This window comes from Taurulus bubalis (genome assembly GCF_910589615.1).
Source record: "Taurulus bubalis genome assembly, chromosome: 2".
NCBI lineage: Eukaryota > Metazoa > Chordata > Actinopteri > Perciformes > Cottidae > Taurulus > Taurulus bubalis.
In genome coordinates, this window is record NC_136590.1 from 32,519,609 (window position 1) to 32,546,402 (window position 26,794).

At 40.2% G+C, this 26,794-nt stretch overlaps 2 protein-coding genes across 2 annotated transcripts; both read left to right on the forward strand.

Annotated features, from left to right (window-relative positions):
• Positions 1–917: 917 nt before the first annotated feature.
• Positions 918–7,053, forward strand: tmem135 (transmembrane protein 135; the record flags this gene model as incomplete). Its single annotated transcript, XM_079237423.1, has 15 exons — positions 918–1,055; positions 1,465–1,592; positions 2,088–2,180; positions 2,403–2,436; positions 2,539–2,604; positions 2,819–2,865; positions 2,981–3,022; positions 3,114–3,290; positions 3,373–3,442; positions 3,555–3,722; positions 3,861–3,924; positions 4,987–5,063; positions 5,549–5,647; positions 5,759–5,826; positions 6,918–7,053. The coding sequence occupies 15 exons, from the start codon at positions 918–920 to the stop codon at positions 7,051–7,053; spliced, it is 1,407 nt and encodes a 468-aa protein (XP_079093549.1).
• Positions 7,054–11,511: 4,458 nt separating this feature from the next.
• ltn1 (listerin E3 ubiquitin protein ligase 1) lies at positions 11,512–25,695 on the forward strand (the record flags this gene model as incomplete). The annotated part of the gene is made up of 32 exons (XM_079234737.1): positions 11,512–11,553; positions 11,795–12,001; positions 12,188–12,286; positions 12,575–12,805; positions 12,880–12,932; positions 13,044–13,224; positions 14,179–14,352; positions 14,592–14,782; positions 15,731–15,875; positions 15,974–16,231; positions 16,365–16,676; positions 16,824–17,039; positions 17,191–17,232; positions 17,335–17,524; positions 17,678–17,917; positions 18,006–18,159; positions 18,309–18,459; positions 18,636–18,846; positions 18,946–19,090; positions 19,835–19,948; positions 20,063–20,190; positions 20,278–20,413; positions 20,538–20,682; positions 20,932–21,145; positions 21,416–21,653; positions 22,779–22,859; positions 22,975–23,161; positions 23,357–23,522; positions 23,614–23,834; positions 23,946–24,140; positions 24,472–24,639; positions 24,992–25,695. 32 exons carry the CDS (start codon positions 11,512–11,514, stop codon positions 25,052–25,054), a joined length of 5,298 nt encoding a protein of 1,765 aa, XP_079090863.1. The 3' UTR covers positions 25,055–25,695.
• Positions 25,696–26,794: the final 1,099 nt, after the last annotated feature.

Here is a 26,794-nt window from a genome sequence, read left to right on the forward strand (position 1 = left end):
CATAGACTTGTACATAAATATTCCACTGCATGCTTGTTCAGGGGGACCTAAGCTATGCCCATGTGCATGGCCTCAAAACATTACTGTACAGTTTTGGAGAAAATTGCATTCAAAGTCATCTTAAATTTCATAATGATATTCATAATTTCACAATATTCAAACAGCTATAAAATCAGATCCATAGACTTGTACATATATATTCCACTGCAGGCTTGTTCAGGGGGACCTACGCTATGCCCATGTGCACGGCCTCCAAATATTACTGTGCAGTTTTTGAGAAAAGTTAATTCAAAGTCTGCCTAAATTTCATAATGATATTCATAATTTCACAATATTCAAACAGCTATAAAAACAGATCCTAAGGTTTGTATATCGATATTCCACTACAGTCTTGTTCAGAGGGACCTCTGCTATGTCCATGTGCATGGCCTCAGCTATAAACAGCTATAAAAACAGTTCTATAGACTTGTATATCAAAATTCCAGGAGGAAGGTGGCCTACTCACCCCCCTGCACACTTCATATTTAAACACTCATGCCACTTACATTACATTAATGTTATCTGTTTGTCTGAGAACTTTATCTTTATATTATACTGAATGTAATACCAATTGCACTGTTGTTGTTGTCGTTGATTGTTGATTGTTGTTTGTCTTGTCTAAAGTCTCATGTCTAATGTATGCACCTTCCGCCTAGAAAAAATCCTCGTTTGTGTAAACATTCCTGGCAAATAAACGGTTTCTGATCAGGAGATTACAGTCCCGAAAGCGCCGTGCACGTGCACGGCTCGTTTACGTGACGGCGCTCCCGTCACGGTGAACGCGCACGACAGCGCGTCGCCGCCTGCCTGCCTGTCTGCTTTTTGTTGCTGGTTGTTAGCAGCCCACGGTCGGTCGGTCGGTCAGCAGCGGTAGAGACATGGCCGTCCTCAGCAAAATACCTCACAGCTGCTACGAGATCGGTCACACCTGGGACCCGTCGTGTGTGCAGTCTGCTGTGGATGTAGCCAGGGGTGCACTGGAGGTCTCCTTCAAAATATACGCCCCTCTTTACCTGGTAAATGTGGCTGTTTGACCTGACATATCTGAACTTGTAGGTTAGCTAACACAGTTAGACTCTGAAGCTAAAGTTAGCTCGCTAACCAAGTTAGGCTAATTCCGAGATAACGTCGAGGAAGATTATCGCTGACACGTCGCTAGTTTTCAATCGGGGACAAAGTCCAAAAGAAAGAGGTGACATATTGCGTGCGATACTTGCACGTTGCCCTGTAAAGTTGCAAGTTGACGAGCCACAGTTATTTTTGGCGCACTGTAAGCATTCCTCAATACTGTACAGCAAACCATTATTATTGTTGTAGCTCCAACTAGGTAGTTTAACACGATCACACAACATTCACATGTGTCATGAAATGATTTGGCAGCCAAATGTGAACTCTTCAACTTAACTCCGTGTCACGTGATTGCAGATCGCAGCAATCCTAAGGAGAAGGAAGAAGGATTACTACATAAAAAGGCTTCTCCCAGAGATATTGTGGTCTACCTCTTTCCTCACTGCCAATGGAGGTCTCTACATTGTTTTCTTTTGCATTCTCAGGTTAGTGACCTTACGCTCGAAACACATATGCACACTGTTAATGACATGGCTCAGTTAGTACAATGAAGATGTAAGAGATGCAAGCGGCAGGGTGTCCGTGTTTACATGTTTATTAATTATTATCTCAGGGTCTGCTGCTGCTGTTTTCCAAAGTTTTAAGAGTTGCTTAATATGGAGTTTTCTTGGAAAGAGGAGATAAGATAAGCCTTTATTGATCTCCAGAGAGGAAAGTCGGGTATTGCAGTTGATCAAAAAACAAAGTTATATAGGTTCAGTGTTACTCACCTTTAAAACCTAGTGCATATTATGTAAGGTCAAAGTGCTGCACATATTTCAAAATGGCTACACAGACTGACCAAAGGAACACAAATATTTTAAACATTGAGATATTTTCCCAAACATTGCTTCTTCAAAGAAAACATGTGCTGACTGTGCTTGAGTCCACTTTCTAGTAACAAAATAAAAATAACATTATATATATATTTCTAACTTTAGGAAATTGTTGGGAGGGTTCAACTCCTGGTCCGCTGGTTTTGGCTCGGCACTGCCTGCCTCCTATATTGCCATCCTCCTGGAGCGCAAGAGCAGGTGAAATTCCATTCGGTTTATTCTCACGAGCTGTTTCTACTTTCTGAAAGTCTTTTCACGTTTTGAACTAAAACACATTTGCCAAGTATAACATAAGGCACTTTTTTGGGGGACCTAATTAAGTTGTTGGATCAAGTATCAGGTGGGAATCAAACGTGCCCTCTGTGAACTGTGTGTGTTTATAGATAATCTATATGTGTTTCCTTTCTTCTCCCCCGTCAGGAGAGGGATGCTGACAATATACATGACAAATCTTGTAAGAGCTCCTTTGTTCATTTCAGCATTATTTGTTATACGTAAAGCGCTGTAAATGCTTTTTTCACACAATGTATGCGTGACAGTGTCCTCTTGTTGTCAGGCCACTGAGACTTTGTTCCGCATGGCAGTGACACGAGGCCTCATCAAACCCATCAGACATGGCGAGGTAAGATGACAAGGAGGTGTGGGTGAGCTGAAAGTGACGGGAGGCAGCTACATAATGGGGCTTGGGGGCTGAATAATATAATGCAGAAAAGACCCAAATACTGCGGCTTAGGGGGCCCTAATGGTGTGTTTTCTGTTCTCTTTCACATATTGCCAATCTCAAATTGGCCCTATGCTTATTTTTTGCCTGTTGCCCATTTTCTGTTTTCCATTAGGTGCTCTTGTTCTGCATAACTGCATCGCTCTACATGTTCTTCTTCAGGTTAGAGCAGCACAGTGGACATATTCCTACAGTACAATTTGAAACGGTGGTCAAAAATGAAAACATGTTGAGTAAACATTAGAGTTTGAGTTAAATTCAGTGTTCTATGCTGCAGGAGTAAAGATGGTCTCAAAGGCTTTCCGTTCTCTGCATTGAAGTAAGTTGTCCCTTCTCCCTTCTCCTTGATTTAGATTGACTGATAGTGTTTTGGTAAAGCTTACATAGGTGGTGTGCATTTTCTGTGACAGGTTCATCATTGGGAAAGAGGAGATTCCCACTCACTCTGTTGTGGGAGAACAGATGTGCACAAGGTCCCTTGAGAGGACAGCTGCTGTAGAGGCCGAGGGTTCACAGGCGCAGGGAGAAAGGCCCGACTCCAGGAGCAAAACTCTGGTGGCCCACACCAAGGAACTGCTGCAATCAATGTAAGAGAATACCCTCCTCTACACGGACACAAAGACTTGTACAGAGGGCCTAGTATTCACTTTTTCTCTTTTTCTTTTCCAGATGCAAAAAGGGTCCAAGGCACAGATGCTGTAAGCATTACCAAGACAACTGCATTTCCTACTGTGTGAAAGTAAGTCATTTTTGTTATGATTGATATTGATACTTACATTTCTTTACTATTAAAATAAGAATGGTAATGGAAATAATATATTAAATATTTTTTCTTTTCTTTCTTTGTCCAGGGTTTTGTCAGGATGTTCAGTGTTGGCTACCTGATTCAGTGTTGTCTTAAAGTGCCTTCAGCGTTCAGGCACATGTTTACTAAACCCTCACGGCTCCCATCCCTCTTCTACAACAAGGAAAACTTCCAGCTCGGGGCCTTTCTAGGATCTTTCGTTAGTATCTATAAGGTATGTCATATATGCTGTTTGTCTTTTTGGTATTATGTTAATGATCCCATATTGTTCCTATCTCTTGTGTATTTCTTGTGTTGTCATGCGAGTATCATCTTGTGAATTTATTTTTAAGTATGTTTCTCTTTCCCTCAGGGAACAAGCTGCTTGCTGCGTTGGCTGCGCAACATTGATGATGAACTCCATGCACTGATTGCTGGTGAGACAGTATTGTGTAAAGTGTCAAAAGTTCTTGTCGAGCAATTCTCTGGATTGTCTCAGTTGATGTCGAGTCATGTGTCAGGTGATTCAACCTTAGGGATGCAAACAACTCGCTCAGGCGAGGCGAGGGTTAGCAAATTGCGATTTGCTGTGCACGTACATTTTAGGACCGCCTGTTTCCGCTTCAAAGCGATGCGAGCATAATGGGAGATATAAGTGTCGTCTGTTTGCCTGTTTCAGTCCCGCCCCCACATCCTCTATTCGAGTATGTGTGCGCCGTCAGCTGAGAGGTTGTGTCCTGCCGAGTAGAGAGCTGAGCGTTATCTTCAGTGTCTGACATATTTTGGAGGATTGCATTGATTGGACATCCTCATTAGATGGGCTACTTTGTAAAACACTGGTGGCATTAACTTCAACAACTGAATTTAATCCAATACATACAATAAAACATGGGATTAGGAACATGTTTCCTCTTACAATTGGCAAACATTGTTTATTTCTGTTGAATTGGAGTGCCTTTACATTTCTAGTAAAACATTAACCATCAATGTGGCATCCCTTGATAATCCTTACAGTGAAGGTGTCAATACATAATAATATAATAATAAATAAGATGCAAGGATTACAAAAGTTCTGATCAATCAGGAATAGGTATGCTTTTAAAGATCAAGAGCCGTTTAAAGACTGTGGTCTAAAACGCACGAGAAGCCTAATTCTACTTTACAATAATTCACTACATGTTAACTATCGAGGAGGCAAACTCATTGAATTATGCCTTAATTAAAAACAGTGTATATGATGGTATACTGGCATTAGCATACACCAGAGGAGCTTTTACAGGCCACAAAATGCCCCTGGTGGGCAAATCGCCCCCACCCCCCCACTGGCCGGCAACGCCAAACAATTGTGGAGCACAGGCCTTTGTCACGTGGTTATATGATATAACACGTGTCACATTTTCTTTTTTCAGACTTTGACTAGCTCTCTTTTTTCCCCCCCACCATACAAGTATTTGCTTTCCTTTAGTCTGTTTGTCAATTGTATCTTTGTGTCTTTCAAGGCTTCCTGGCTGGTATGTCAATGTTCTTCTACAAAAGCACGTCAATATCCATGTATCTCTTCTCTAAGCTGGTGGAGGTAAATAAACATCTCAGAAATACTTCAAACAGTAAAAAGAAAAGGACTGTCAGGGAATTATACACACCAACATCAATCTCTCATCTCAAGGATAGCAAAACCACATTTACTGAATATCATAAAAAGTAGAACCTTTCAAATAATAAACAAACGTGCATTCTTTGGTAAAATATGTATGTAGGGGTTCTCGGATGAATGCAGTCTCGGTGTGTACAAGTATATTTAAATGCATACAAGACATCTGAAAAGGCCGGTCATAATAAGCATACTTATCTTGCAATGTGGCTGTTTTTATTGAAACCAGAGCCTTTTAGAAATGTTAACGACATGGTAGTAGTTCTTAAATTAGCATATTGCCAGAACAACTATAACAGAAGATAGACTTGCATGTTAGTAACGCACTACTATACGTGTCTGCTTATCTGAAATGTATCTGTATTCACCAGTTTATCATTAACAGCACATGTAACAATCTCTGTCTTTAGACCATGTACTTCAAGGGCATTGAGGCCGGACGTTTCCCTTACTTTCCTCATGCAGACACAGTCCTTTATGCCATCTCCACTGCTATCTGTTTCCAAGCTGTAAGTAACGCATATACAAACTTGCATACCTGCTCGCATAAATATGCTTCATACACATCTTTTTTTTTTGCCGAGTAAGGATATAATATGTGACTCGTTACTGTTACACAGGCTGTGATGGAAATGCAGAACCTCAGGCCAACATACTGGAAGTTCCTGCTGCGTTTAACCAAGGGCAGGTATGTGTATGCTGTGGACGCTGTCAAACTGTATTGCCAAGGGAAAATTCTACACCTTTTTAATGTGGATTGTTAATCCATGTTAATAGTAAATGGTGTCCATTGAAGCAATACATTCCTCAATGCCTACATGTACCAGTATGCATTAGGCACGAACTACTGACTCCAGACCAAACATGGTGTAGCTGATTACTGGTTGCGTCATTCATTCATAGTAACACAAACGCAGGCTCTCAAATCTGCCTACACTGACATTCATTGCCGTAGTTTCTGTTGGCATTGGAGGGCAGTTTGAGCAAAAGGCGCCACGGGCCGCTCAGGTTCTGAAGGGTCCCGCTGAACGTATCCTCCCAGCCGCAGCTCCAGTCTCTATCTGCTGCATTCCTTCGGCCATAAGACATAGAGCACATCGGCAACTAGTGGTGTAACAGACAGTTGATCTCTGATTCATTTTTTGGTGAGAAACTTGAATGATACAGTTGTTTTAAGGAGATGTTTTCATGGCAATATTAAATAAATATTAGAGAGGGAATTATGACCTATTCAACTTTAAAGCACTTGCTCTAAGCAGCTTGTAATACATCATTAAAACTACAAATGCCAAGATCTTTTTTTACCGAATTATTATGACTGTGTTTTTATGCAAATAATCGCAAAGGATGATGATGATAATAATGCAAAAGGATGACATTTAGTATTTTCGATGAATTTCACTGACTTTGGGGTGGTTGACATGATTTTTTGGGATGGTGGTTAAAAAAGAAATATGGAGGCTTGTATACCAGTTGCTAAAATGGTCTGTATCTACCGATATAGCTCATTGTCATCCGACCCGTGACTCAAAACCATGATACAATCTGAACTGATCTGAGTTTTGTGATCACTTGCACCTTTATCAGCAACAAACGGTAGACTGTTTTCGTACTATACTATAGAATGAAATATGGTTCAAAGTCTGCTATTTTTACCTTGAACAATGTCATAAAATTCTGCCTTTTTAACAGTCAATATAGTCCAACTATTTTCACCTTTTTAAGGTAATCTGTAAGTGAGAGTTGTATTTTTCAATAATTTTCTGTTTCTGCTCCTAGATTTGCTCTGATGAACCGACAGTTGCTAGACGTGTTTGGGACTCAAGCCTCCCGGGACTTTAAAGGCTTTGCTCCCCGACTGGACCCTCGTTACACCACGATGCTTCCACCAGGAGCCGACATCCAGCTCGGTTGAGTTGGGACCAGGAAGTGGGAGGGCCTTTCAGGGTCCCCTCAACAGGAAATGGACATGTTATGATGTTATTTCTGAGTAAAGTCAGGATTTTTCTGACTGTTATTACAGCTCAGAAGGAGGGATGTGGTGTTATGAGATGGGATGGAGGATGGTAGGCCTAAGCAGGGCGTCATGAGGTTCAAGTGTGGTCCTGCACAAGCACATTTAGTGACTGGGCTTGTATGAAAACAGGTAATCGATACAATGAATATAATGCATATAGAGGTATTTATTATGAATTACTAATTATTATTAATACTTATTATATTGTGTCCAAATGAAACACTTAAGAACTAATAATAATAATACATATTATTTATATTTTGTCAATTTTCCCATTTGCTTTTGGCAGGCTGACATTACCGGTTCTGTAAAATATGGAAGATAGTAAGGTCGATAACCTTATTGTTATTTGGATTGTTGCGCTCACAACAGGGCGAAACTCATTAATCTTTTTTAATTAGGAACCATGATACCTGATTTTGACTGACTTAATAAGAGAAATAATTTGGCCTCATTACTCCTTGACAATTTCTGAATGTGTACTGTTTAAATTCGTGTAAGTGATGATATATGTAATTATGTAGCCTGATCAAATATTTTATTATATTGCAGACAATGGGAGATGTATTTACATTGTGATCTATGATGTGAAACACAGGGGGGGGAGAGTCCCCATTTTTTAAAACTTATTTTTAAATGTTAGTTACCAAACCTCATGATAGTGTTTTTTTTACTCATTTACTGTTGATTAAGTGATGAAAATACCAATTTCACCTTGAAGACACATAAATAAGGCGTAAATATAGCTATGTAAACATTTGTAAATCACAGACTTCATTACAAGAAACCAGGTAATTGGGTGAAGGCAGGAAATCAGAATGTGTTTACAACACATGCTGCAAATCACTTATCTGATTACTCTCAAGCCTGCATTTACATTTATATATGTTTATTAAAAATTTAAAATCCGAAACATGAAGTCATATTAAGTTGTACGACTTGAAGAGAGGTTGATGGTGCCATTTTTCCATATTGTGTCCATACGTCTTAATTTTTACTAATGGTCTGCTTTTAACTGCAAACTAACTCATTTTAGACATTATTTTAGTTTTTAATTTAGTCTGTCTTAAATTATTTTGTTTACGTGAATGTACAGCGACAATGAATGCTCTTTCCATTACTGCACTGCCCTACTGTCACAGGGATTCTTCCTGAGCCCTCAAAGTTTGCTACATTATTGTAATCAGGAACTTGGTTTCTTTTCCACCTCTGGTTTACAGTCAAATACACATGTGCTGCCTTTCTAATGCAGAAACTGTTTCAATGTCATGAGAAAGGGTTTGAGCGGAGAATTGGCTTCTAAGTTTAGAAACATGTTCATTTACCACTGTACTACACTGTAGCCAAGATGTTGTAATGTGATCAATTACAATGCAAGGGAGACTAAATACCACAAAATATCTTGCCACCACAGGTTTTTAAACAGTTATTGCATTATTTAACCTGATCAATCCTTTACATTTCATTTTCTGGAGTTGTTTGGGTCCGAAAAGACTCATCTATACAGATAAATATTGAATATTCACTAATACAGGCCAAACACTTTTCAAATTCATTATCTGGTTCATGTGTTCATAAAATATAGAAATATTATGTTGACTGTTTGCATTTTAATTAAGATTCCATGGTGAACCCATATGGCTTAAAATCCACATTGATAACAAATTAGTTTACTGAGGAATTTGGGGCCACATTGAAGTGTTTCCTGAAGATAATGAAGAATCTCTCTGCAAATAAAAAGCATACAGCTCAATCCACGTTTGTTTTTTAATTTTCGTTGCTGAGAGATGATGGTATCTAACAAAAAAGATGTTTTGAATTCTGAATATGTTAAGTTCTCTGAAAAGTATGCATTACACCTTTTACTAAGTGATGGTCTGAGTGTTTCTGCAGTTAATGGAATCGTGGAACAGTTCTGTGGTTTATGTAAAATTGCTGTGCTCATCACAAATCCAACTATTGCATTGCACACCATTCATCATGACTTAATTATGTGAAAGAATTATATAACTACACTGTAGAATTGTTGCATCTTTTTGTGCACATCTCATATATGTGGTAGTTTATTTGAACAAAGTTTTAGCTTCTTATTCTATTCCTCAAACCAACCCAGCTTTAGACACACCTGACCTCCATAACAGAAGCCATGATTGTTCAGTGCAAAATTCATGTTTAGACCAAGAGGTGCTTAAAAATAATGCAATGTTAACTAAACATATTGTATGGCATATTACAAATCTCAGCAAATGTTTTTGATTTTTGCAAAAATAGTGTATATTAAAATATTTTTCAATCCAACTGCAGGAGTTGTTAGTTTTCTGTGCTGAGTTTTATCTCATCTCATTTTAATGTGAAGGAAATGGATCGATGAAGATCATTACCAGAGAGCGAACCTTTCTCTAGCTTGTGAAACGTAAAAGTCATCCGGCCTCACTTGATCATGAAATTAAACAATATGCTGAACGTCACCGTCGCCACTTTTCTTCACTTTGAGGGGAACCACTGGGATCGTGCTAGAAGATAACTTCATCCAATTCTAAAAACGAACATTTACCGGGAGCAGGAGACGAGATGTTAACTGCTAAGCTTTCGTGGGTTCCACAATGTGATTCCTTATGATTTTGGAAACCTTGCCAACACCTAACCATGAAAGTTATGTTTGCAGTGGTCATATGTCAACTTTGTATACAAGCTATATCCACAATTAGTGGCCAAGTTTCCATTAAATGTTCTGTGTGAGGTCAAAAGCGGTACAATCCCTATTTATAGACTCCTGACCTTTCCTCTAGTGCCACATCCGTAATTAATTGATTTGCAGTATTCATAGCAACACAATATGCATTTAGTTTAATTAATTCTGTGTTTGTTTTTTTAAAGTAAAATTTGCTAATATTTGAGAATTAGTAAATAACAACTTGAGTTAGCTGCCTTGTTGACATATTTTAGTCTAAAGTTCCTTTGTTAAAGGGAACAGTGTGTGAGATGTAGTTAGGCATATAGTGGTGAGGTTGCAGTTTGCAAGCAACAACATACTCTGTTCATACTCTTCCCTTTTTTCCAAGCATGTTTATGCTTTTAAAAACATATTGAATTCAAACACACCATTGGATGATTAATATTGTGTTTTAAAGGCTTGCATAACCCAGCAAGTTGAGACTCAGGGTGCAGGGTGAGGGTGCTAATGTTGGTGGTGTCTCCATTGCATACTCCTCTGATTCTTGTCCTGAAAGAGAGAGACAGAGGGAGAGGGAGAAAAAGATGGAGGAGAAAAGATTTGACAGAGGAAATTGCCTCGGGAAGTCTTTGTTACCCAAACTTAAATAATGAAACGTCATTAGTTGTGATCATAAATAGTGTTTACATCACTAGTTAAGCCTCTTGCATCACTGTTCCTCAACCCAGCCAATATCACTGCTCCTCCACCATTGGTCCTCCTGAGCCTGCAGCACTCCTGACATGCAGCATTACTGCAGTATGATCACATATAATGATGATATTTATTACATTTTCAGGATTACTTATACCCTTTTAGTATAATTCCTTTTATCATATAGAAGTATAATACACATGTTGTATGCATGTCTCCTTATTCCTGTCTTATTTGAAACATTTATGTTTTCAATCTCACAAAGGTCAACTCGGCTGACCTGCAGCATCACTGGTGCTCCACAGGTATGTTACTAATATACACTAACACGATTCCCAACACATTACATTAATAATATACATGGTTAATATGATGATTTATATAATACAGTTGTATCATAGTTTTTGTGTTTAGTATTATTCCCCAGTTTGTCTAGGATGATACATTTTTCAAAATTGCTGGCCTATTGTAAATTTACCTTGTGTTTTCAATCTCTTCGCTCTCCCATATCCATCAATCAAAAATCAGCTGAGCAACAACATAACACAAACAGGTATTAGTCAACAGATTCACAAAGCCCAAAATAACTTGCATTCAACAGGGTTATGTGAGCAGTGGCACCAGACAGAGACAGTGCAGCATGTACTTGTGCCATGGAGGAGTTATGGGGCAGAAAGAGAAGTGATGGAAAATTGTATAAACAGAAATATCAGCAAGGAATACAGAGTACAGAAGTAAAGGAAAATGATTAATATAGCTGGTTGACTTCTTGAGAGACACTGGTGTAATACAAAAGATATAGTATGCAGACAGTAATGGTCTGGATCCAGAAGGAGGCAGCAATGCAGCAAAACAGATGCCGGATGCCGTAAAACACCGAATGAAGAAGAAAAGCGAGGACGTCCTCATTTCCGTCTCTCCCGACCAGTGGCTTCTCGCTGTCATTTAAAAAGATAAAGAACTGATACTTTTAAGATTAATGCGAATCCATGGGGGGTAAGAATAAACAGCGAACTAAAGGAAATGTTCGGGTAAGTACTAACGTTTTTAACGTTAACGTCACAGTGTTAAAGTCACGTTGAGGTTTACGAGTGCTAGCAAACAAACACGAGCACGAGATTCTGTGAACTTTACGTTAACGTCAGTTAAGGATACGTGTAGCTCTGTTGTCCCAACTTTTGTGATTTTAACGTGTCGGCCTGGCTAACGTTTCTACTACTTCGGGATGTTATTTGTTCGTTTTTAAACCACGCGTTTCTCTCCCGCTACTAGCCGTCCAGTAGTGGCCGAGCTGCTGCGACTCTGACCCGGGAGGGTGGCGTCATCCCGGGGTTCGTGGGCTTCGACACAACGGTCACCTCGGAGCTGAGTTATGTCCCCGCTGTTCACGGCGCGGAGGAGATAGACAACCTGGTGGATGCAGATTTCCGCCTGGTGCTCAGGAAACTCTCGAAGAGGGATATTGTTACCAGACTGAAAGTAAGTTTAAACTAACCATATGGTCTTCCAATCACATGTAACAAACACATGTAATAACACAACGAAGATGGCTTCAACCAGCCACTTAAAATACCATGAGACACAGTGTACATGAAAAACAATCTCCCATTGGGTGTGTTGAAATTTGCTCCCGGTGTTGGTTTTGATGCTGGGTTCTCTTCTCAGGCGGTGCAGGACTTTGGGTCCATGTGTCAGGAACGGGATGCTGAAGAGGTGAAAGGGGTCCTGCCATACTGGCCAAGGATTTACTGCAAGATATCAGTGGTGAGCTGGTCGTTCACCGCACACTCGTGATATACCTGTTTGTATCAATGTCTTTTAACGATTCTGAAAGCAGTGCATCTTAATCACTTAAATAAACACTCCCGACTACCATCAATCATTTTTTAATAATCCCATACTGCCTAGCAAATGAAAGTTAAGTATGGGGAATATCTCTGCTGGAGCCACACTCAAATTAAGGTGGACATTTCTAGTGTGGCTTTAATGTGTTCAAGTGTTTACGGTTTATCTACATAAGGTAACTTTTATCTGCATCAATATGACTATTAGGACCATGATCGCCGGATCAGGGAGGCCACCCAGCAGGCTTTTGAGCAGCTGGTGCTGAAAGTGCGTCGCAGTTTGGCCCCCTTTCTGAAGAGCTTGATGGGCCACTGGATTCTGTCCCAGTGTGACACTTACACACCTGCAGCTTCTGCTGCATGCCAGGCCTTCCAGGCTGCTTTCTCATCCAGCAAACAGCCGGAGGCTCTCAGCTTCTGCAAGGACGATATCCTCAATGTGAGTGATGCAAGGGAGTTTGTTATCAACTGAACAAAATGTACCATTAAATTGTTTTTATTCTTATATTGCAGGTACTTCAAGATATTTTGTTAAAGGAGACAGCAGACACACTGAGTGATCCACAGTAAGTTAAAGTCATTATAGTCTCCGTGTTCATTCCTCTCACTGTGAAGGCACAACAATGATACAATCTGTCAGATCCTTTGCTGAGGCACTGGTTCCCCTTGTTCTCTAGATGTGTGACAGAGGAGGAGAGAGAAAGTAAATATGTGCGCATGCTGACCAGCTCTCTATTGGGGGTGAAGAGACTGCTCTCCCTGCTGCTCCAGAGTGACCGGACAGCCCTGGAGGAAAGACTAGCACATCTTCTCAACTCTGGGAAGTTCTGGAAGTACAGCAAACACAAGACACCACAGGTACTGATATTCAATATGACTCATAAACTCGTTAACTTGGTATATGTACGGTTTCAATCAACTAAAATAAGGCTGCTTCAACTTGAGTTTCATATATTCATCATAAGACCTTGAGTGTTTTTTTCATTTTAATAGACGGTTGTATTTTGTAGATTGTAAGCGATAATATGTGATTTCCCAAAAATACCTACCCAAATGACATAACCCAAATTAAATTAGCTATCAGGCTCTATAATTCCAAATGCCCTGAGGGCATTCAATATCTGAATTGGTCTTGGGTTTCAGGACATTTTCCACTATATGTTCCTAAAGCCAGGACTGAATTGGGGAAAAATAGTGCTTAAGTATGTTACTCCCTCTGCTTGGAATCGGTTGTAAAATTACCTGAATCTTCGTGAGCTGGTCTCTCTGGATGCATTTAATGGAATTTTAAATGACTTGGATGCAGGCACATCTGGCAGTAGATGTTTCAATTGATTGCTCCCTCTGCAACTTTGTTAATTGTGATAATGCGCGTCTGGGCCAGGATATATTTTGAATCTCCATGTAGCTCTCGCCTGGTTAAATAAAGGTCGGGCTGTACCTGCATTTTTGACTTTTTGGTAATTTGTTTTGGCAGGTATTTGATTTGAAAATTTGGTGTATATATATATATATATATATAGCTATTTTATTTTATTTTTTTAACCATCTGGTTTACATTCATTCATGCAACTCACAAAACCTTTTGGAAAATACTTCTTATTCATGGACAAATAAAAATACAAACAACAATACGATAGAATAACAATAATACGTTTTAATTGAACTGAAAGACACGTATGCAGCATTGTGCTGTCATTTTTGCAGAGAAAAGAAAAATGTGAAATTACATCTGTTTGTCCTGCCAAATGGCACCTGATATACATGCAATAATCTGTTTTGAATGGATAATCACTGTGTGCTTCTCCACAGGTGCGAGGGGCGTTTTTCGAGATGATGTGTGCTCTGTGTGAGTTCACTCCAGGACTAGTCCAGGCTGAAGCCGTCCGACTCTGCCCCGCTGTTCTCCTCAGCATTGAAGACACAGATCCTGTAGTGCTGCCTCCTGTGTGGGAGGCTGTTCTTCATGTCGTCTCTACGATCCCAGTAAGATTATGTTGAAAGGATGACCTCACAGTATTGCTACTCTCATTATATTGTTGTGGTGTCCTGGAATGTTGTTTACCTTTTTTATAGGCAGTGCGAGGAGTAGTAACGAGGAGTTATGTGAACCAGTATTAGTAGAGTCACAAATGTGTAAATACCAAAATAGATGTTTCTTTTTTTGTTGCGCCAATTTATAGTTTAATGGTATCTAATCTTTGATTTTCCTGCTCCTATTACAGGATTGCTGGACACATGTGAATGCCAAGAAGGGCTTCTTACCTAAACTTTGGACTCTACTAAAAGAGGGTGGCAAAGGCATGGCTAAAGCCCTGCACCCTAATCTAATGCCCCTCCTCAGCAAACTGCCCCAGCAGGTCACTGATCCGAATTTGGACTTCTACACCACCTTCTTCTCTTCAGTCATACAAGGGTAATTTATTTTTGTGTGCTGCTACAATGTCTTTCAAAAGTATTCACCTTTTTGGAGTTGTTCCTACTTTGTTGCATTACAACCTGAAATTGAAATGTTCTACTGTGCATGCATATGTATTCACCCCCTTTGCTCCTAAATAAGATCTGGTGCGACCAATTACCCTCAGAAGTCACATAGTTAGTGAAATGTAATCCAAATGTAAGTCGTTTTTTTTTTTTTTCTAACCCAATCCTGTACATAAGTACTGCAGAACTCTGTCCCTGATCTTGGTTTTCGTGTATCAAATAGCTTAGAGGTGTAGACTCTAGTGTATGAGGTCATGTGACAGGTCTTATGACACTAAGATTGCACACAATGCAATAATTAACTAATTATGTGACTTCTGAAGGCAATTGGTAGCACCAGATCTTATTTAGATGCTTATATTACATGTTCACGCACCACTTTTTAGTTTATAAAATCATTTTTTATTTTATGTCTCAAATTTAGACTATTTTGCACCTATTCCATGCAATCAATTCAAAGGCCTGGTTATAATGCAACAAAATGGAAGGAAAAAAAACAAGTGGGGTTAATTCATTTTTTAGGCACTTTATATGCGATTGGGCAGGATTATTATTCAATATTGCTATTTATCAGATTTCAAGGGAACATTGTGAAAATATGCTCAATTCTGTTGGAAAAATCTGATTCTCTGCAAATCTTTCACTATAATGAAAGTACATCCATCATTTGAAATCTTACTTTTTATTGATTAAAACACTATTTCCATGACAGTGGAACACAGTTTATTGCACTGAGCTCAGCTGTACTTTTAAATCTTTTGTATGTGATTTTGCATATATTTGTCACATCTTCAGATTTATTGTTATAAAAGAATACACTTGCTCTTATAAGTTACAAATCATCATTACTCATTAATCATCTCTATAACCTTTGTCTCAGTCTGTCTAGTGAGCGTGCTGTGACAAGTCCATCGGAAAGTGCAGTTATAGTGACTTCGGTTGTTGAGTGCTTGAGGTACTGCATACTGCACAATACCGAAGAGGAGGAACAGAAAAACATACGAACCATGCTTATTTCACAGCAGGTGGGATCACAGTCACACAGTTTCACATACTTTTACACTACATGTCAGATCTACTGAAGTCCTTATCTGTCTCACATTGTTTCGTTGTCTTTTTGTAGCTCTTGCCACTTCTAGAAAAGGCTCTTGGAAACCCCTCTCTTCAAAATGGTCCTCTTTTCCTTTTGGTCACTGAAATGCTTGTTTCCTGGGAGAAAAAGGCAGGCCTACATAGTGAAGCTGAAGCAAATGAGAGCAGGGATGTCTTTCAAGTGCTTCTGGCAGACGTCTGGGAGGGGCTTGGTCTCCTGTTTATGGGTTATGCTGACAATGAGGATGCAGAGCCACAGGCTTTAGAAGGAGTCGCCACATTGTTGCAGGTGAGTTTGGTTTAAGGAATCTCAGCAGCTCAATATGGTTGTCGGAGCCATTCATGTCTTTGAAAGTGGCCAAAGTGAAACAGAAAACACAATGCCTAAATAAATCTTTTCTCGCTTTCTCTTATGTGTCCAGGTAATGCGCAACCCTGAGAGGGTACAAAGAAAGCACGTCCAGAAGAAGAAATCTGTCAAGGTCTCTTTCTCTAAGCCAGAGAACAATGAGAAAACTGGAATTGAGGGTGAAGGTGTTGAGAGGCCAGCTCAGTTGATGTCGGAGCTGGTGACTGAGAAGGCGTTTGGGTCCCTACAGACCCAGCATTTCGAGGACGTAGTGTGTCAGCTGGCCCAACTGTGTCTGGTGCATGTGAATGAGAAAAACTCGGAGAGACATCTTGTTTTCCTCTCCCTTCTCCTGCAATCGTTCCACACACCCAGGGTCTTCAGTGTAAGTCATATTTGACAATTACAGATACAAGTGTATTTCAGTGTCGGTCATTTTGAGCCATGTTGTAATGGCCAAATGTGTGAAAAATCTGTACACTTGAAAGAATGACATGGAATTTACTTTTCCCCTCAACCGTTCTTGCGTTAGACATTGGTTGAATTGGAAGACAAAATAACAGACGGCAAGCAGAGGGATGAGGTGACTATGAAGAATCCAGCAATGCAGTTCCTGATGGAGCGGACGGTGGTGTGGCTGGCTGAGAAGGAGGGCGGAGACACTGAGCACTTGGTCGAGATGGTCTTCAGCTCACTCTACTGCTGCAGCCAGCAGGAGACCACCCGCATCCTCAATCATATCACCACGGTAACCTAAGATGCAGATGCCAGACCTTATGACCTGATGTTAATTCAAATCTTTCACATGCAGCGTGTGGATCGCTCTCGTGTCATAGCTTTAACTTTAATGTTGCTGCTGTTTCTTTTTTGACATCAATGGTCTTCCCTCTGGTTTTTAGATGGATTTACAGTGGAGAATTATCCTGCAAATAATTCAGAGGGTATGTTTCTTCTGTAAACAGATCAAAGTGTTTTCTTTACCTATACTTTAAAATACACATCGAGGTAGTTCTAAACATCTCTCTTACTATCTGTCATGTCAGGCATGTACAGATCCTGAGACGCTCATGAGCTGTCATGATTGGCTAAAAGGCTCCGTTCTTGGCGAGCAACTCCTGGGATTGACAGAGGAGCTGTGCAAGGTGGAAGGCAGCTCTAACAGTTCGACGTCTTCTACCAGCAACCACAGTTGGACACTTATCAGCTTGGTCCTCTCTCAGCACCACAACAATGGTGAACACAAACACACATGCACCAGCAATTTTTTTTTTCTTTTTCAGTGGAAAAGTACTTTTTCCCTCGACTATTGATGCACATAATTTAGGGATTTTACTGTTAGTCACCAGATTTGACATTCATTGTTTTTATCTGTATTTACTTGTGCAGGGCCTGTGATAGGGGAGGTGTACATGGAGAAGATCTTAGAGAGGCTCCATGCCACTCTCTCTGAGACCAAGAGTTTGTCAGATGCAGGCGACATGGAGCCACTCATCTGCTTCATTTGTGATGTGTCCTCCACATTCTTCTCTTCTGTGCAAGACTGTCTTCTGCATCTCTCTGCTGAGGAACTATTGCTCACTGTCTTCCAGCTCACTGCCCAAGATCAAACACACACACACCTGTCTGGTAGGTACTTGCACAGTGTACAAACACATATTCTTTTCAGGGAAGTTGAATAACAATGTTATTTCTTTTTTTATATTTTTCTCCAAAGACTCCCTTTTAGATAAGCTGAGGAAAGTGTGTGTAGCTGGGGTCCAGTCATTGGTTCAACACTCTGAATGTGAGGTCAAGGAAGATGGTTTCCTGCACAGTGCAGCCCTTTGGGTGACAAAGCAACTACTCACTATTTCTCTGGATATTAAAAGGTAACAAAACACCCTCTGTAATTTTCAGTAATCCCTTCCCAAAATGTGGGCCTGTACATTGTGTCTGAATCCATGCAACTATATCTTGAGAATCTGTCCCAAGGCTTTGTCGTGGGTTCTAGCTAACTCTTCTCGGTGTTGCGTTTTAGTTTGCAGGTTCTAATAGTGGCTGTCCAGAGCCTAGTGGAGACAATCATCTCTGTCTGCGATAAAGATTCCCCCCTCCTCGTCCAGTTCTTTACACAACTGACGCCCAGCCAGACAGAATGGACAAGAATAAGACGGGCCTTACCTCCTCAGGTGAGCCAGCCAATCCATCATCCTTATTTCAGGAAAATCCATTCGTAATTCAGACACTACTATACGTTTGTGATGCAGACCTTGCTGTGGAAGGATTCTGCTTTTGTTAGATTCTCCACTCAACTCTTGACATTAATTCATGCATGCATTGTTCTCCTTTTTCCTGTTCTCTGCAGTGGATGAAAACCCCTTTACTGTCCAGCCGTCACCAAGGAGTTTGTGAAAAACCTTCAATGGAAATCTGGAAGTTGAGGGTATCAGCCAGGCCACCAGCCCACCTATGTGCCTGTGCCCTGTTGGGGAGCGTGGCCCAGACTGTTGCATTCACATCTTGTGATGAAAAGGAGCCAGAATGTGCTTCACACTTGCCAAACTTGATGTACACAGGTACACAAACACTCACAGGAATTTAACTAAATGTCTCTGTAACTGTCAATCTACAATGCTGTTTTAATATGTTTGTATGTGAATGTTTTCCTGTGGCAGTTTCAGAACTGTTGTATGCACTGCAGTGGTGTAAAGAGATAGAGGACGTCCCTGCCTATCACAGCCTGCTGACGGACTCGGGGCTCTTAGGAGGACTACAGAGCCAGGTTCCAATGAAAGATCTGCTGGGGACACTCTACTCAAGGTGACCTACACACAAGTTCAACACATGAAAATATTTTTGCGTAAACAGATCTTTCATGGAGCCTCTTCAAAAGAAAAATAACTTGTTAAAGAAATGTAATCAGACATGAAAATCCCTCACCTTTCGGCGAAATTCGCCATTTTGAAACCAAAATAGGTAACCTACGTGAAACGTGTAGATCCGAAGAGTTTTTGTTTTTGGGAGGGGGTGTCAACTGTCCACTGTTTCTGAGATTGGTAGTGGGACATGGGAAAAAAACTGAGGTCGTGATCATCTTAGCAATAGAAGATCTTTGACGTGTCGAGTCTTTGCCAATCAGCTTTAAGATGTCTACAGCGGCTTCATTCCCCTCCCACCAGTTTTTTTTTTTTAATAGCAAGCTAGTCAGCGTTGTGTGTGTGTGTGTGTATATATATATGTATATGTATATGTATGTATATATATATATATATATATATGTATATGTATATGTATATGTATATATATATATATATATATATATATGTATATGTATATGTGTGTGTGTGTGTATGTAAGCATGCTTTAAAATATGGAATATTTAAATTTTTCTTACGGGAGAGCATGCCCCCGGACCCACCTAGAGGGGTAATATCCTTATCACCTTTTTCACCACTGACCCGTTTTCATGCCTGTGTAATGCATTACATAGCTTCTGAAAAAAATTAACTTTTCTAATTATTTGAAACGATATCCACTGAATATATGTGTATTGTTACCCTGTAGGTCAGTGGAGGATGGAGGTCTCTGGTCTCTGACTCTAGAGAACTATATCCACACCAATAACTTGGCAGCCACACACAGTGCAACCCTGAGGAAACTTTACGGCAGTGCAGACAGGTTAATCATTTATTTATTAATGTCATAAATGCTTTTAAAAGCAGTGACTTCACACTCATATACATGGCCACTCTCACCACTTTTGTATATTGAAAATTGTCTGTGTTCGGTCAGTTTGTTCCCAGTGTCTCAGAGCAAACTGAGCACACTCCAGGTGCTATGCCCTACCATGACCAAAGAGGACCGAGAGACTCTGGTTACTCTGGCAACTGCTGGAATAATCAACTGGCAAGAAAATGACAGTGAGAATACACCACACACGCACAGGCACATGCGCATATGTACATTTTGGATTTGAACCAAACGAATAGTTTTGATGTGTGTCACAGATGTGTATGGGTGTCTTGCGGTGCTGCTGTGCTGCCTGAAAGCCGACACACACGTAGAGGACGAGGTTTTGCAGGCTATCCTGGCCACCGTGATGGAGTGGAGGAGCAGCAAGGAGGATTGGTTCCTCTTTAGCAGGTAATGTAGTCTCATACACACATTTAAACATTGCCTTTTATGTTTATTTCATCTCTTGAAACACGGTCCAAGTTTCTATACTTTCTACTGATCTATCTACATCTGTCACATCCTGGTGTTTCAGTGATCTGTCGAAAGCAACTGCAGAACAGTTGAACCTCGCTGTGGAGATGATGCGTTTCCTGTCCTGGCTGGTGACCAATTGTCCGAGAGTTCTTGGGGGCAGCCAGTGGGATTTCTTGCTCTGCTCTATGTTAGCCTGGTTGGAGGTGAGACATTGATCGTACATATTGTGTCTTGGGACTTTGGGGTCAGAAACCATTGTTGGCTACAGAGTTTAGCCACAGTGTGGATGCTGTGTGGTTGAACTCTTGACCTCAGGTGTTTGAATTGTTAGTGCTCTCTATGCTACTTTGCTGACCCCAAATTATTCTTTATTTTTTTTTTGTTTCTTATTCACGGTTTGCATCCGGTGTCCTTCTCAATCTTCGACTTCATTTGCTTGCTTCCAATTTCAGACTGCCAGCGAAAATGTGAGCAGCTTATGGAACCCATGGGTGCAGTTGTTTGTGTGTGAGAATGCTGCAGTGATAGTAAAGCTGAACCAGTTCTTCACATCATCTTCTCTTGATGTGCGGGAGAAACTGCCGTCCGAACTGATTGGGGAATGGACAGACTTCTTTGTGGAAGGAATCAACAACTTGCTGTTTACTTTCCCTGTCAATATCATAGGTGCGTGTGTGGATTTTATTTGACGAGGTTAACTTATGACACAATCGCTGAGAAGCAAACTTGGAAAAGTCAAGCACCAAAATGTACTAAATACTTGCGTTTCAATTGGCGTATCACTAGGTAATATAGTAGTTACTAAATTATGAATATTTATGCATGTTTGACTATGTCCATAATCTGTAATAGGCATGGAGTTAAGGGAAATGTATACAAGCACTTTATGTAACAGCCCTGAGTTCACAAGTCATAGTTCTTCTTGTCTCAATGCAGATGCCTTCACTGAACCGGATGACCCTGTTTTCCCATTGGCGGTACTGCAGTCAGTTGGCGCAGCTCTGACATATGTGCCGGTGCAGCAGCTGAAACAGAACTCCCTGCCACCACGGTTCATAGCGGACCAGAAGACAAACCTGCCAGAGCCCCTCCAGACGCTCCTCAACACTTTCTGCCCTCTGCTGCTGTTTAAAGCCAGGCCTCTGCAGATCACTGTCTACCACATGTTAGAAAAGTAAGGCTTGTATTATTAGTGGGTGTGTCGGTGCGCAAATGTGGGTAAATTCTCCTTAAATTAACAGGGGAAAAAATATTTCTGCCAAAAGCTGACTGTATTATGACTAAAGTGGTACACCTATCCTGAGATATTTAAGGCCTTGCAGGACTTTAGGAATGATCTAGAGTTGGGCGATCGTTTCTTTTTTATTGCCAGGGGGTTTTAGTGCTGGCGTGACTTAGCGTCTTATGGAGCTTTGAAATAATAGAACCTCTCTGCAAGCAATACAGTTAAAATTACATGTTAAACATTTATGAGACTGTGTGAACATTTTATTTAGAATTTTTAAACAGTCAAAAAATCGATTTCATAGCAATGGGTCCCCCATTCAAACAAAGACTCCCTTTTTAAGTCTGTATGTGAGTGCTTGGTGCGACGGTATCATAGCAGCGTCATGTTCTGTTATTATCTATCTTAATATCACAATCCAAATCATATCCATAAACAGTGATGTACCAAATGGTTTCATTCATAATTGTGACATTTGATTTATCAATAGTAAATTACAGATTACAGATACAAATTTAAAAACAAAAATGTCACTGCTGACAAACAGTCTCCATCTGTATTAACAGGGCGGTCTAGCAGAAATCTTACAGCACCACAATTACATTTATTAAACAATAATAATACAATCATAATTTTACGTTTTATAAAATATGACCGAACATTAAAAGCTTCATTTGAAAACCTCAATAGAAGTTTTGAATGTTAAAAAAATGACATTCGATACAGTCCCTTGTATAATGACTAGACGGCATATGGAGAACAGAGTGGGATATGGCAAACTGATTTGTAGTTAAGGATTTCAAATTCACTCGTGTTGATTAACGGCCCAGTGGGCAGACATGCTGCTCCATCAGAAGAATCTCTAAATGCACAGGAGGGCACCGATCCTAGAGAGGAGTAATTTAGATAAAAGTGCCTTTTTAATATCAGCGAATGAATAACACTGATCGGCCATCTCTTCAATCGTTGATAGACGATCCGATCGCCAATCAACACACGCCTAGAATCATCCCCTCATGCTGCCAAGAGATATACAAGAAAATTTAACATGGTTGCTTTTTGTTGTCAATTCAGGGTCATGCCTCAGCTCCCCGAGTGTGATGGAGAAGGAAACAACAACAAGTCTGATGATGATGATAGTGATGAGCCATGTCTGTAAGTAAACTGAGGAATATGTATATTTATGTCACGTGAGTTCTTACAGTACCAGACTTAATGAAAGTTATATTTTGAAATGATTCTCACAGTTCTGTTTCATTTCCGTGTTCAGTTCTCCTCCCGCATCTCTGATGGCCATCCTGACGACCTGTGAGGAACTGTGTGACAGTATACTGGCAGGGGTTCAAGTGGGAGAGTTTGCAGTGGTCCAGCCTCTCAGTGTGGAGTACTCGTGCATCCTGGGGTACTTGCTGGCCTGGAAGCTGCTCCTCACGTTTTTTAAGTCCTCACCCTCCCATGTGAGTCATAATAATTCCTCAGATTATCTAGATATTTAGTCTGTTGTGTTATCTTTTTAAATTAGAATATATATTTTTTCTTTTTGTGTGTTTTTGACTTGAGTGTATGAGGTTATAGGCTAGCAAACACATTTATAGGAATGTGTGCTTTGAAATATTGTCACAGTATTGACTGTTCTTCTGATTTCTTTCTAGTTGCGCGCCCATTATGCCCAGTTTCTTCGGAAAAGCTGCTCCCTTAACAAGCTCCTCCTTTACCTCTTCAAACTGATGCCTGAGAACCCCACCTATCCCGGCCAGGGGCCAGAGACGAAGGAGACCAAAACCTTCTTTACAGAGAGCCAGTCTCTGGCTGTTCACAGTAAATAGCACTCGTACATACACAACATATATAATAGCTGTGAAATGTAATCAAGCTTAGATTTTCATCTCTGCATTTCTTTTGCCCGCAGACAGCGAGAGTGTTGAGTGGGAGCTCCCTCACCTGGCATGCAGTGTATACTATAGCACAGTGCAGGACCTGCCTGCAATGGTGAGGCTTTGGTGGAACAGCCAGGAGAAGAGAGTGAGCGCAGTTGTGGAGAGGTTCACTATTAAGTACGTCAGCCCTGTTCTCTCAGCCCAGGAAATCTCATCTGTCTACTCAAGCACTCAAGTGTTTGAAAGCATGACTGTAAGTTAACAAATACATTGCTCTGTGTGCATCGACAACATTTACTAGCTTAGGTTACTCAATGAACAATGGCAAAGGCAAACGGTGTATGTATTTCTCTTAATGTCGCAGGTGAAGGCCCGCTCAGCAGCTCGGGAGGTCATCGCTACCTATTCTGTGGATGAGATCTTCATTGAGTTGGTGATTCAGCTACCACAAAACTGCCCTCTGGGTTCTATCACTGTAGAGAGTGGCAGGCGCGTGGGAGTTGCTGTACAGCAGTGGAGGAACTGGATGCTGCAGCTGAGCACCTACCTCACACATCAGGTAAACACAAACGCACAATAGATATAAAAGCAAGACGTTGATGTTGTAAGTAGTGTCTGTTCTTCAACCTGAAGGCCTGTAGCTAGGTTACATCCCTCCCAGTGAAGTTCTCTTGATCAATACAGGCCAAAGAGTAGGTGCGGGGTAATAAATTACACCAAAATGTTAAAAAGTACTGGTGATATAAGCGATAATTTCAGAATTTTGCAACACTGTTGTCTTTAATACTTAATCCCTGGGGGCCATACATATTCTTTCTTTTTTGGGAATTAGCGAAGAAAAAGACAATAAAACAAATCCGAAATATATAAATGTGTGTTTGTTTGTTCAGAATGGCAGCATAATGGAAGGCCTGGCTCTGTGGAAGAACAACGTGGATAAGCGTTTCGAGGGAATAGAGGATTGTATGATCTGCTTCTCTGTTATCCACGGCTCCAACTACTCCCTACCCAAGAAGGGTTGCCGCACCTGCAAAAAGAAATTCCACTCTGCATGTTTGGTGAGACGTGTGTGTATGTATGTATGTATGTATGTATGTATGTATGTATGTATGTATGTATGTAATCAATTAAGAGAGAGACAAATAGCACTGTTAACTAACTGTAGTTTCTCTGTATATAAGGTAGTATTATGGCGCACTGATGTTCTTTATACTGGGATCTAATTGAAGGCATAATTCATAAATCCACAGCCCCACTACCAGTTGTGTCATACGCTTTTCTGTCTTACTTCTCACAACTACCATATACAATATAATGCACAACGACATATAGTTTAAAGCAAATGTGCTTTCTGACATCGTTTTGTTGTGGTTGGTTACACAAATCTATTTTTTTCTCTTCTTTCTACAGTACAAATGGTTCACATCCAGCAACAAGTCCACCTGTCCACTGTGCAGAGAAACATTCTTCTAACGCAGTGTGTTTACCACGGCTTAAAGGTTGACGGATTGTTTGTGATTTCATATAGAAGGTTAATAAGGTCTAATTTATTAGATCACAATATTCTTCTCGGATGCTTTCTCTGACTGAAATGGCATTATCTTGTTTCATGTGCTCAGTGGAAGTCTGAACTTAAGTACAGTTAAAAACTAGTGATAATTATATTTCAGTGACTTTAATGTCCATTTTCAGTAGGTAGGGTTGTTAAGATGTCGAGAGTTTGTTTATATCAGTGCTTTACTGTGAGCAAATAATTTTCCAATAATGAGCTTTAATCTTTTTGCAGACTTTTCCTTTGAAGGTGTGGAGAAGAGAACCAAAGCTGGCCAAAATTAGGAATTTTACAAATATAAAAAAAGATGGTCGAAATATTGCAATGCCCAGAAAAGGTTTTAAAATGATTTCCTAATATTTAGGAGTGTAAAGAGATCATGTCGGATTTGTGAAATTCCTTATACCATTATGGCATTGCGAGATCACAGAATGAAAAGCAGGAAAGGGAACTTCTTTATGGAGGGTTTTAATTTCAAAATGTCAATGCTTCCCCCGTGCCTGTATACAGCTGTAAATGATGCTGGAAAATAAATAAAATACCTCTGGATGGATGCTATTAACAGATGAAATTTGTCTTTGATGCAGCACTTAAAACAGGGGTCAAACTAAATATGCACAGAGAAAAAGTGCAAGCCACGTTCCACACAGAAATTGATATTTAAAGAACAAATGTGTTATTGAACTGTATGCTGGAACCTTCCTGCATACAAATAATTTTTTATACTGATCTGAATGTGATTGATTACAGCGAGTGTCAAAGCTTCATTGAAGTGTGTACTACCATGAATAATTATTATGGCTCATTACAAATTGACTAGTTTGTACTGACTTTGTTTGACAACACTAAAGGCTGATCTGGCAGCCCTGCAGGATCTTACAGTATCGAGAACAGAACAAAGTACAGTGCTTAGATTTTCCTTACGACTGAGTTGTGCAATACCAAACAATGCATATGCAAGGTTATATGAATGTGGCACTAAGACCACTTCTGCATATTTGTACTTTATGCATACAGACCTTTACTCTTGAATCCACAGTGTTTTATACATCTGGCCCCAGGTGTTTTGTTATGATCATGAGCCATTAAATATCTTTGCCTAAGGTAGCCTCTAATTTAAGTTGATGATCAAACTGCACTATGTCCAGTTTCCCAGGCTTTATTCTTTTAAGTATCAAGTTTAATGATCACAAAGAAACAAGAAGTGTACACACAGTTTAAAGGAAAAACCTATTGGGACTATTAAAGATTTAAACTGGGACCAGCTCTCCCTCTTAGCTATGAATGATGTGACTGTATGGAGGAATGTAAGTCAACAAATGTGACTCTTATGACAGGCTTTCACTTTATCTTGCATAACTTTATTCAAAGTCAACTCTAATGAAGCCCAAGTGCTTCCATGAACTGTTATGTTAACCGGAGCCTCCAATTACAGTTATATGATATTTTCATATAACCGTTACTGTAAATTAACCTGTGCTAGTTTCCAGGAAAAGACTGTAATTAGCCTCAGCCTGTGACCGCTGGCACCAGTCTGCTACGCTCATTTATCTTGGGTCCACCACCTCCTCACGTTGAATAATTTATCTGTTTAATTGGAGGCTTGCTCTCATCACAGTTCTTCCTATGGAATTAATTATGACAGATTAAGCATGATCAAT